We start from the raw sequence: 12323 nt of genomic DNA on the forward strand, positions 1-12323 counted from the left end.
GGTGAAGAATACTAAATTCTCAGGAATGGATACATGAAAAAAAACATAAGGGATGAAAACAAATTTCAGGTAAGGAAAGTAAGAAATGATGAAAAGGAATTGGTTTAAACTTCTTGGCCTCTAATGTCTATGGTGCAGTAGGAAACAAGGTTATATCTGCTGAAAAGTGAGGGGTACACAAGTGGGCACAGTGAGCATGAGGTGAAGATAAAAGTATTAAATAATCACTATGCATAATGGAAAGACCCATGTAATAAGAGGGGTCAAAATTCTGTTGGAAATCGTTGTCTTTAATAATCTCCAATCTGAGAACAATCTCTCTCTCCTCTGAACCTACATCATTCTTACTGTTCATTCTAGTATGAACTATAATATAAATACAAAGCAGTATATGGGCTGGCTGTACATATTCTCCATCCCAGGATAATGCGTTCCTAGATAGTATGGTCCACGTTTTCTGGCTCTTGATAAGCTCCCATGATGCCTTTTTATGGTGTCTAATCCTGTCAATTTTTAGGGGGTTTTAGGAAGTAAAAAAGGGAAAGACTTTGAGAACCAAGACCAGTATAGAGATAATAAAATTGTAAAAGCACGGTTTGCTTCAAGAAACTCAGTGTTTTCCCAGTGATCATAAAATAAAAACCAGACACTTTAATATGACATAAGGCATCCCTATACTCTGTCCTTAACTTTGGTATCTAGACTCATTCTTCAAGCATTCTGCACGTTCCTCATCTTCATGCCTTTGGTAATAACTTTCCTCTCCCATGTCTGCCTGTCAAAGTCTTATCCTTCATCAAGAATCAGTTCAGATGCCACTCCCTCCATGAAATCTTCCCCATTCATACCTCGAAGTAGGAAGTGAAATCTCCCTTTGTACTCTTAAAATGGTGTATAAGTTTATTTGAACACTGTTTACATTTAGTTTTGTGTTTATCTAATTCCCTCTACTAAAATGTAAGCTACTTGAGATGAGTGATAGTGTCCTGGATCAGGGTACATTCCCTCAATCTTTATCACTAATGCTTGATACTACATTCATCTGAGAAAGCTAGAACTTAATAAGTAATACCTAGGAGCAAGCAGGTTGCATAATAGTTAGGACACTAGACTCCCACATGGTCAACAGCAGTTCGAGTCCTAGACCTGGCAGCTTGAAACTCACACCAGGTTTGTGTATGTGTGCATGCACAAAATCCTGAGAGAAGAGACTGCATTGTGACCATTCCCCCTAGGGGCTAGTTTTTCACTTTCTCTCTCTGTCTCTCTGGCAAGCATGTGTGCCCTATAGCAAAAATCTCTTGGGAAAAAAAAAAGGATACCTGATCTTAAGCCTCACTCTACTGTTCCATAGTGTTTTCTCATTAGTTTTTCAGCTTCTAAACTCCTTAAAAATCCCTTTTTGTTTAACTATAGTTATCCATTTGTAATTTATCCTAAAAAAAATTATTTAAAGAGGAAAGGAACACAGGCCAGCAGGTGGCATGGAGATTAAGGAGCTGGCTAGTTCTAATAAAAATACAAGTATAAAAAAATACTTTACAAAATACTATTTCAAGGGTAAATTACCAATTAATCAGAATATGAAAATGATCCCTAAAAATCCCGATTGTGTCTTCAATCACAAATTGGACAGATTCAAGAAATATTAACTCAACATCAACCATGTACAGAGCACTACATTAGAAGAAACAGAAAATGCTCTGTTTTAAATATACCACATAAATATGATGTCTGCTATAAATTAATATTGGCACTATATCTTTCCAACCTTTTTAGATACATCTTGTTTCAGTTCTTGTACAGGAGATTCATTTCCAGTTTTGTATGCAGTGTTCTCTGTTTCCTGTTTAAAAAAGAAGAAAAAAATAGAAATTAATGACATTCTTTCTTTAAAAAGAATGTCATTAAAGAGGATACAAATGAGAAAATATAACATAAATAAATGCTATAGGTTTACAAAGGGCTTAGATGTCTGTACACCGATATTGACAGATTTTATGCCAACTGGGACAATGTAAATTCCATAGGTTACCAATGAGTAATTTTTAATTTTTCTACTGCAATACCACAATTACTTTAAATGTGAAAAGCTGCCTAACTTTTTAACATTATAAATTGTAAGAGAAGATAACACATTCTAAGAACCTTTGTAGCTGCAAAGTATTAAGGACTTAAACAACGGGTTAAATCAGAATTGTTTCCCTCCCAACATATTGCTCCATAAATATGCATAATAAATATAAAAATATATAACACAGAAAACCACATTCAGAACAGTTTTCTTAAAATTCTATGCTTTAGAATCAATATTTAACCAAAAGTTAGATGATGTCCCCAAACTAGCAACAGAGGAAAAATTTATACCCACCAAAAATACATATATATCTACGTATACATTTTTATAAAAATACGTACATATATATATATACTTGGGAGGTTAGAGAGATTAGAAACAGATAATGCATTTCTGCTGTGGAAAAAAACTAGGGTAAAATAAAACAGTTATAAATCTGCAAATCTTAACATGACATTCTTTTCTATCTTAAATTTTTTCTATATTTATAGAATTATAGCAAATTAAATGCTACTATTGATACTGAGAAAGAATCCGTAATTCTCAGTGTACGTCACACAACATTATTAGAAGAGGGTTTCTATATTCATTTTTGACATATATGGATGTACTTAAGTATTTAGATGGCACTTATACAGTATTAGGATATGATGATGATAGGCTACCGAATACATTACTCCAGAGAATTACAATGCTTATTTTTTTTTTAGGTTTTACCACAAGGCGCATACACTCACTGGAGAGACAGAGAAAGAAAAAGTGAAAAATAACTCCCCCTCCCCTGCCCCAGGGAGGATGGCCATGCCACAATCCTGTCTCCTCCAGTCTTCTCTCAGGGTTTTGGGCATGCACACATGTGCTTGGAATGATCTTCAAGCTGTTGGGTCCAGGCTTCAAACCAGTCAGTCATGTGAGATCCAGGCACCTTAACCTCTATACTATCTCTGGTCCAGACATTCTATAGATCTTTGACACGAAGAGTTGTTTCATTAAATTTCTACCCAGCATTTCAGAAATACTATCAATCACAGAGAATCTTTTAGAGAAAAATTATTTTGCAGTCTTAAGTATTAGGTAGAATTCCAACTCATCTGAAGACTATGAGGGCCTAACATAACATAGATCCTGCCTACCTCTTTGAATATCTTCTTTTTCTTATCTCCTCTCCTACCATTCCCCCACAATTACTCCAGTCAAATGAATGGTTCCTTGCCATTAGGGTCATAGCTCAAGTGTTACTTCATCAGAAAAGCCTTTCTAGATCATCTTAAAATAGCTTTGTCCACCCTGACTTGCTTTTCTATTCTATTATTTTTGTTCATTTGTACTGATCAACATTTGAAATGACTTTATTACTAACTTAATTTTTGTCCCTACCCCACTAAAATGTAAGCTCTGGGAGAGCAGGGAACTTTTTTGTTCTGTCTACCACTATTTACTGACTATCTAAAACAGTGCTTGGCACTAAGCAATTGTTTTTTGAATGAATGCTGAATAATATGTGCTCTGGTTTTTCTTCAGTTAATACATATATCTTAAGTTTACATATATCCTTTAATCAAATCCTGGTTTTAAACTAAAGAAAAAAATCAATTATTATGATAATCATTTTTGTTTTGGGGAGATTTTTTACTATAGGGCACATGGGGTTACTGGAGAAAAAAAGACAGAAAGTGAGAAATTCCCTCCCCCCCACCCCCTGGAGACAGCCATGCTGCAATCCCTTCTCCTTCATTCTCTTGGGATCTGGGGCGTACATGCACATGCACTCAGTGTGAATTTTAGGCCGCCAGGTCTGGTACTCAAACCGGGTTAGCTGTGTAGGAGTCCAGCGCCTTAACCACTATGCCACCTACTGGTCCCAGTATGATAATCTTTTTTTTTTTTTTGAAGAGGTTTTTGCTATAGGGTGTGTGTGCTCGCCAGACAGACAGAGAGAGAGAGACAGAGAGACAGAAAGCGAGAAATCACCCCCTAGAGGGGATGGTCACACTGCAATCCCTTCTCCTCCATTCTCCTCTTGGGATCTTGGGCACGCACGTACATGCGCCCGGCGTGAGTTTAAGCCACCGGGTCTGGGACGCGAACTGCAGTCAACTACATGGGAGTCCAGCAACATAGCCATTATGCTAACTGCTGGTCCCCCAGTATGATAATTTTGACAAGAGGAATGGGGACAATTAATGCATTTGAGAAACATCTTTAACCATCCTACCAATTAAATATCTTTACCCAATTATCCTCCAATAACTGTTCATTAGTAGGAAAATCAGAAGCACTGTACAACTTAATTCCATGGATATTTTCCCTATATTAAGCTAAGCAAAAATACACATTAACAATTCCTAAACCAACTTCAGTTTATTTTAATTACATACTTACAAATATCAAAGATTAACTATCTCACACTGACCAAAACGGCAAAGCAGTGATTAGACTTCTATTTTATTTGGCTTTAACAAAACTCTCTTAGACTTTGAACTTTTGAAATATAGCAACTCCTATAAAGTAAACTGCTATTAAGTCACAAGTTAAAAGGAGTGATATGGCACCTACCAGAGGACCTGATGTCCATAGAATTTAATCAGATTTCTTAGTAAAACCTGACTTAGTATATATAGTAAACAATGACTCTCTCCCAGTGTATAAGGCCCAGGTCCTTGTTGTAACACCTCAATTAGTCTCTGGGGATAAATCACTGGAAGCCAAGCATGTGCCTACAAACACCACCACCAATTTAAGCTATAACTGCAACAGTCCTCATTTATTAACTCCACTACAAAAATGCATTACTTGCTAAAATTCCAGCGTTCCCACTATCAGTCCACTTCTTAAGGAGACATACTTGCTTAAAAAGTATGGCAGATCATTAAATTTCTATTAATTCATACTACAATTATATTTCATCCATCTGTGTTGGATATTAGACAGCTACTGTCTGTACCTCTCTCATAGTTTTTGGTTATAAAATTTGAGCTTTTCAATTTTAATAAGCATACCCAACAAAAGTGGTCTAGATTCATAGAAATCTTCATTATCTACTAAAGAACATTAACCTAAAAACATTAATTATATAGAAAAAGAAAAAATCTCCTCAGGTAACTTCTAGTTTTTAGTAGTAAGAAGGGAAGCTATTTAACAGTGATTAAAGTGAAATAAGGCAATTTTTAAATTTAGAAATGTGACTTCTACTCTTTTTTGCTGAGGAAATTTTTAAAAAGGAAACAACTCTTAAATCGCTGTTACAGCCATCCATCCCTTTCAATGCTATTCCACTTGTTAGTCTTACATGTTGACATTGTAACTGTCTCTTTAGCAGTTTTCCCTGAACTTGTCTCTTTCCTTCAAACTTTCTTCCACCAGTTTTTCTTAATTCTCTAGTTTATTGCCCCCGCCCTACAACTACAAAAACAAAATAAAACAAAAAACTACACCTTGGGCAGTACAGCTGTGAGAAATATAAAAATTGACTTTGTTATACATAACATGCACTCAATAGCCTTTGATAACCACAGAATAGTACTTAGCAATGAAAAGGAACAAACCACTGTTGGACACAGCAACTTTGATGGATTGTAATCCTTTCAGCCAAAATTAAAAGATCACATACTATATGATTCCATTTATGGAACGCTCTGAAAATGATAAAATTATAGTGATGGAAAACAGATTTAGGAATGGTGTGGCGAGGTGATAAGTAAGACTATAAAGGGATAGCACAAGGGAGATCTTTGTGATGTCAAAATAGATCTGCATTTTGATTGTGGAGGTAGTTACACAAACATACATATGTGATAAAATGATGTAGAACTATATACTTGCATTGTGTCAAAGTCATATTCCTGGTTCTGATATTATGCTATAATTAAGATGTAACTACTGGAAAATCTTAGTGAAGGATACATAGAACCTCTCTGTACTATCTTGACAGCTTCCTATGAATCTATAATTATTTCAAAATAAAGAATAAAAAAAGAACAATTTCCAACTTCATATTTTTTACTAAATATGCACATTTACTATCTAATTTTACTCAACTTAAGGACAATCTGTAATTACTGGGGTAAATTCCCCAAACCTATTTTTTATAACCTAAAAATATCTTTGAGTTAAGTGGCTTTTAAAACCCATAAGAATAAACGAGCAATTGCCTCTGGACATGCAGCCTGGGAAATGGAGAATTAGAACTAGGGAGAAAAGGTACATTTTCAACCACATATGTACTTTTTATAGCAAATTTTAGCAGCCTACATGTGTTACTTTATTTTTATTAAATACTAAGTAAATATAATTTTTATAAAATAAAAGGAACAAAGAATTGATATAACCTTTCTTAAGCATTTAAGAAAAAATTATTATTACTATTAGCTTTCAAATCTCTTGTGTATCTTTCTCCATTTCCATTATATTCTCGCCCATCCCCCCAGAAGGCTGGCATCCTAAAATTTGTGTTTACTATTTCTTTACCATTCTTTAGTTTTATAATGATTTTATACCTAAATTATCTTTTTCTAAACATATATTCTTTAATTTGGCATGCATTTGAACTTTATATAAATAGAAACTTACCTTACTGTATAATTTTTCTATGCCTTCCCCTCCCCAACACCCTGGTGCTGAAACTCATCCATGTTATTGTGTATAACTAGTTCATTCATTTCCACTGTTGAACAGTATTCATATAAATATAACAGAAGTTATCAAAGAGACTGGTACCTAACGTATATAACCAGAAAGTAGGTACATATACCGGAACAGAAAAAAAAATAGAGCATGTTCAAGATTATATATACATATGTACACACACACAAATATATATACTGTAAGATGTATACAGCTGACCCTTGAATAACATAGATTTGAATTACATGGGTCCAGATATAAAGCCAAATTCTAAAAAATTTGTGGGGCCAGCAGGTGGTGCAGTGGTTAAGTGTGCTGGACTCCCACATGGCCAACTGCAGTTCAGGGCCTGGCCCTGGTGGCTTGCTTTCTCACTACCTCCCACTCTCTGTCCCTCTCTGGTCAAATCTAAATAAATAAATAAATAAATAAGGTTAAATAAAATATTTTTAAAATTTTATTTATTCATTCATATTTTAAAATTTGACCAGAGAGAGACACAGAGAGAAAGAGGAAAAGTGAGAAAGGCAAGCCACCAGGTCCAGGACTCGAACCATGGTTGTCCATGTGGGAGTGTCCAGCACCTTAACCACCATGGCACCTGCTGGTCCCCTAAATAAAATAATTTTTTAAAAAGTCTTGCTTTCTCATTTTCCCTCTCTGTCCCTCTCTGGTCAAATTTAAATAAATAAATAAATAAATAAGGTTAAATAAAATAATTTTTAAAAATAATAATTTGTTATGAGGCCAGCAGGTGGCATGGTGGTTAAGGTGTTGGACTTCTACATGGCCGGCGTGGTTTCAACCCCAGACCTGGTGTGAGTTGCTTTCCCATTTTCCCGTTCTCTGTGTTTCTCTCTGGTGAGCACCTGAGCCCTGTAGCAAATTAAAAGAAATATTAATAATAAAGAAATTTTAAAAAAAATTTATAAAAATAACAATAATTTGCTATATATAAGGCACATGTGCTCACTAGAGGTGATGGTGAGAAAATAAGAGAAGGAAAGTGAGAAAGCATCCCTAGGGAGCATGGCCATAGCACAATCATTTGTCCTCTGCTCTCCTCTTGGGATTTTGGGCATGCATGCACATGCAGCCATGTGTTTTCAAGTCACCAGGTCTAGGACTGAAATCATACAGTCAGCCATGTAGGATCCAGCTGCCTTAACCACCACACAACCAGCTGGCCCTCCAAGGAGATATTTTTCAATAAATACTATAAATGCATTTTCTGTTCTTTAATATTTTAATAATGTTTTCTTTTCTATAGCTTACTTTATTGTAAGAATACAGTATATAATACCTATAACACATGAAATATATGTTAATTGCCTATGTTATCAGTAAGGTTTTTGGTCAATAATAGGCTATTAGTAGATAATAACTTCTGGGGAAATCAGAAGTTATACATGGATATTCAACTGTTTATGTGTGTATGTATGTGTGTGTGTGTGTGTATAGGGGGGTGGAATGCGTGCCCTTAACCCCCTTGTTGTTCAAGGGTCAATAGTACTCTACTTGACACAAATAGTTCTGTTTGTTGATATTCCTGTACAGCCCTTTCCTTACAGCATATTTACTTAGGTATTTCTAGAGTACCTAATTATATGGAGTGGGATATAATGACAATATTACTGAGCAAAAAATAGGAATGCAAAAGTGAAGAATTATATAAAAATGAAACATGAATAAAAAGAATACAAAATGTCTTAAGTATAACTTTCAAAATACACAACTTACTTTAAATGTTGAAAGCCCAACTTTTCCTGGAGACCTGTTTGGAAAAAAAAGCAAGAAGGCGTTTAATGGAGATAAGAAGGGAAATTCTTTCATACTTAATCAAGACAAACCCATCTTTTTTTAAATGTATATATTTTAGATTGAAAAGTATTGTGCATAGAAAATGTGGGAACATAAACAAGTAGAGAAGAAAATTAAAGTGATCCTCACATCTTACCACCTGGAGATGAGTATATGTTTCTTCCTGGATACATACATACATACATACATACACACATACGTACATATGTGTCTGTGTGTGTGTATATATATACACATATACTCACAGTACAACTGACAATGTAACATAGTACTGAAACCATATCCTTATAAATCAAAAATTGTGAACCTCCATGATTAATTTTCTTAAATAAAAATCTTTAGAAGTAGAATTGCAAGACAAAAATACACAAACTTTGGGGACCAGCAGGTGGTGTGGTGGTTAAGGTGCTGGACACTCCCACGTGGCTGAACATGGTTCAAGTCCCGGACATGGTGGGTTGCTTTCTCACTTTCCCTTTCTCTTTCTGTGTGTCTCTCTGATCAAATTAAATAAATGAATAAATAAAATAAAATACACAAACTTTTCAGAAGTTTGAGATACTTTCAAATTGTCTTCTAAAAGTCATACTAATTTATACTCCCATTGCTCTACAAATGCTTATTTCTTAATACCTCTGCCAATAATGTTATTTTAACATTTTTACCAATTTGACAAAGACTCTCATTGTTGTTTTAATGTATACTTCTTTGATTTCTTTTTTAAATGAAAATTTTCATATGCATTAAACATTTACATTGTTTTTAAAGAGAAATACCCATTTTTATTCTCAGCTCATTTTTCTACTGTAGCAAAACTCTATTCTTAAACATTGAATATTCTGGATATAACAATGTGTGTGTGCCCATGGGCTTGTGCAGGTTATGTGTATGATTTTTTAAAAAAAGGTTTTTTGACATAGGGCATATGCACTCACCTGAGAGGGACAGAGAGAGATGCTGAGAGGGAAAGTGAGAAACACCCGTGGAAGGATGGCAACACCGTAATCCTTTTGCCTCCACTTTCCTACTGGGATTTTGGGCACATGCACCTGGAGTGTTTTTCAAGCCTCCAGGTCCAGGACTTGAACCTCAGTTGGGCTATGTGGGAGTGTAGCACCTTAACCACTAGGCCATATGCTGGCCCTGTGTGTGACATTTTTTAGACAGGATCTTGCCATGTGTCAATTCTTCTGCCTCAGCCTCCCAAGTAGCTGGGGCCACAGGTACATGCACCATGCCCAGTTCTTTCAGATAGTGTCTTACTATGTTGCCCATGCTGGCTGTAAGCTCAAGATCATCCTGCCTTAGCCTCCCCAGTAGCTGGGACTACAAGCAAGCATCACCATGTCCAGCTTTTGAGGGTGGGGTGGGAATCAAACTTGGCTTCCCATGTTGTGTCAACCTAGCAAACAGCAGCATTCAGCATGCACTACTATGACGACCCTATGTGTTAGTGAAAGAGAGTGCACAAGTGCACACACACGCATTTAGAAGGGATGGGTATTTTTGACAAGGTCTTTCCATGTTGCCATCCTTCCTGTCCCAGATTCACAATTAGCCAGGACCACAAGCACACCCCACCACGCCTGGCCTGTCTAGGTTGGACAAGGTATCAAACCCTGGCCAGCCATGCACCCCCAGCCATTGCACCATTTAAATAAAATAATTTTTAAAAATAATAATTTGTTATGAGGCCAGCAGGTGGCATGGTGGTTAAGGTGTTGGACTTCTACATGGCCGGCGTGGTTTCAACCCCAGACCTGGTGATTTGCTTTCCCATTTTCCCGTTCTCTGTGTTTCTCTCTGGTGAGCACCTGAGCCCTGTAGCAAATTAAAAGAAATATTAATAATAAAGAAATTTTAAAAAAAATTTATAAAAATAACAATAATTTGCTATATATAAGGCACATGTGCTCACTAGAGGTGATGGGGAGAAAATAAGAGAAGGAAAGTGAGAAAGCATCCCTAGGGAGCATGGCCATGCTGCAGTCCCTTCTCCTCCATTCTCTTCTCGAGATCTTGGACACACATGCACATGCAGCCATGTGTTTTCAAGTCACCAGGTCTAGGACTGAAATCATACAGTCAGCCATGTAGGATCCAGCTGCCTTAACCACCACACAACCAGCTGGCCCTCCAAGGAGATATTTTTCAATAAATACTATAAATGCATTTTCTGTTCTTTAATATTTTAATAATGTTTTCTTTTCTATAGCTTACTTTATTGTAAGAATACAGTATATAATACCTATAACACATGAAATATATGTTAATTGCCTATGTTATCAGTAAGGTTTTTGGTCAATAATAGGCTATTAGTAGATAATAACTTCTGGGGAAATCAGAAGTTATACATGGATATTCAACTGTTTATGTGTGTATGTATGTGTGTGTGTGTGTGTATAGGGGGGTGGAATGCGTGCCCTTAACCCCCTTGTTGTTCAAGGGTCAATAGTACTCTACTTGACACAAATAGTTCTGTTTGTTGATATTCCTGTACAGCCCTTTCCTTACAGCATATTTACTTAGGTATTTCTAGAGTACCTAATTATATGGAGTGGGATATAATGACAATATTACTGAGCAAAAAATAGGAATGCAAAAGTGAAGAATTATATAAAAATGAAACATGAATAAAAAGAATACAAAATGTCTTAAGTATAACTTTCAAAATACACAACTTAATTTAAATGTTGAAAGCCCAACTTTTCCTGGAGACCTGTTTGGAAAAAAAAGCAAGAAGGCGTTTAATGGAGATAAGAAGGGAAATTCTTTCATACTTAATCAAGACAAACCCATCTTTTTTTAAATGTATATATTTTAGATTGAAAAGTATTGTGCATAGAAAATGTGGGAACATAAACAAGTAGAGAAGAAAATTAAAGTGATCCTCACATCTTACCACCTGGAGATGAGTATATGTTTCTTCCTGGATACATACATACATACATACATACACACATACGGACATATGTGTCTGTGTGTGTGTATATATATACACATATACTCACAGTACAACTGACAATGTAACATAGTACTGAAACCATATCCTTATAAATCAAAAATTGTGAACCTCCATGATTAATTTTATTAAATAAAAATCTTTAGAAGTAGAATTGCAAGACAAAAATACACAAACTTTGGGGACCAGCAGGTGGTGTGGTGGTTAAGGTGCTGGACACTCCCACGTGGCTGAACATGGTTCAAGTCCCGGACATGGTGGGTTGCTTTCTCACTTTCCCTTTCTCTTTCTGTGTGTCTCTCTGATCAAATTAAATAAATGAATAAATAAAATAAAATACACAAACTTTTCAGAAGTTTGAGATACTTTCAAATTGTCTTCTAAAAGTCATACTAATTTATACTCCCATTGCTCTACAAATGCTTATTTCTTAATACCTCTGCCAATAATGTTATTTTAACATTTTTACCAATTTGACAAAGACTCTCATTGTTGTATTAATGTATACTTCTTTGATTTCTTTTTTAAATGAAAATTTTCATATGCATTAAACATTTACATTGTTTTTAAAGAGAAATACCCATTTTTATTCTCATCTCATTTTTCTACTGTAGCAAAACTCTATTCTTAAACATTGAATATTCTGGATATAACAATGTGTGTGTGCCCATGGGCTTGTGCAGGTTATGTGTATGATTTTTTAAAAAAAGGTTTTTTGACATAGGGCATATGCACTCACCTGAGAGGGACAGAGAGAGATGCTGAGAGGGAAAGTGAGAAACACCCGTGGAAGGATGGCAACACCGTAATCCTTTTGCCTCCACTTTCCTACTGGGATTT

General features: G+C 35.5%; 1 protein-coding gene and 1 non-coding gene across 2 annotated transcripts in view; both read right to left on the minus strand.

The window, feature by feature from the left end:
- WDR44 (WD repeat domain 44) overlaps positions 1 to 12323 on the minus strand; it is a 146875-nt gene that overhangs the window by 94595 nt on the left and 39957 nt on the right. Inside the window, exons 2-3 of the mRNA XM_006168268.3 lie at positions 8441 to 8474; positions 1772 to 1846 (exon numbers count right to left, since the gene is read on the minus strand). Of these exons, the coding sequence (XP_006168330.1) occupies positions 1772 to 1846; positions 8441 to 8474 (109 nt within the window). The remainder of the gene's footprint in view (positions 1 to 1771; positions 1847 to 8440; positions 8475 to 12323) is intronic.
- Positions 2374 to 2431, minus strand: MIR1277 (microRNA mir-1277). The gene has a single exon (NR_130589.1). It is a non-coding gene; the product is annotated as a microRNA mir-1277 (primary transcript).

This window comes from Tupaia chinensis, unplaced genomic scaffold, assembly GCF_000334495.1.
Source record: "Tupaia chinensis unplaced genomic scaffold, TupChi_1.0 Scaffold145659_1, whole genome shotgun sequence".
NCBI classification, from domain to species: domain Eukaryota; kingdom Metazoa; phylum Chordata; class Mammalia; order Scandentia; family Tupaiidae; genus Tupaia; species Tupaia belangeri.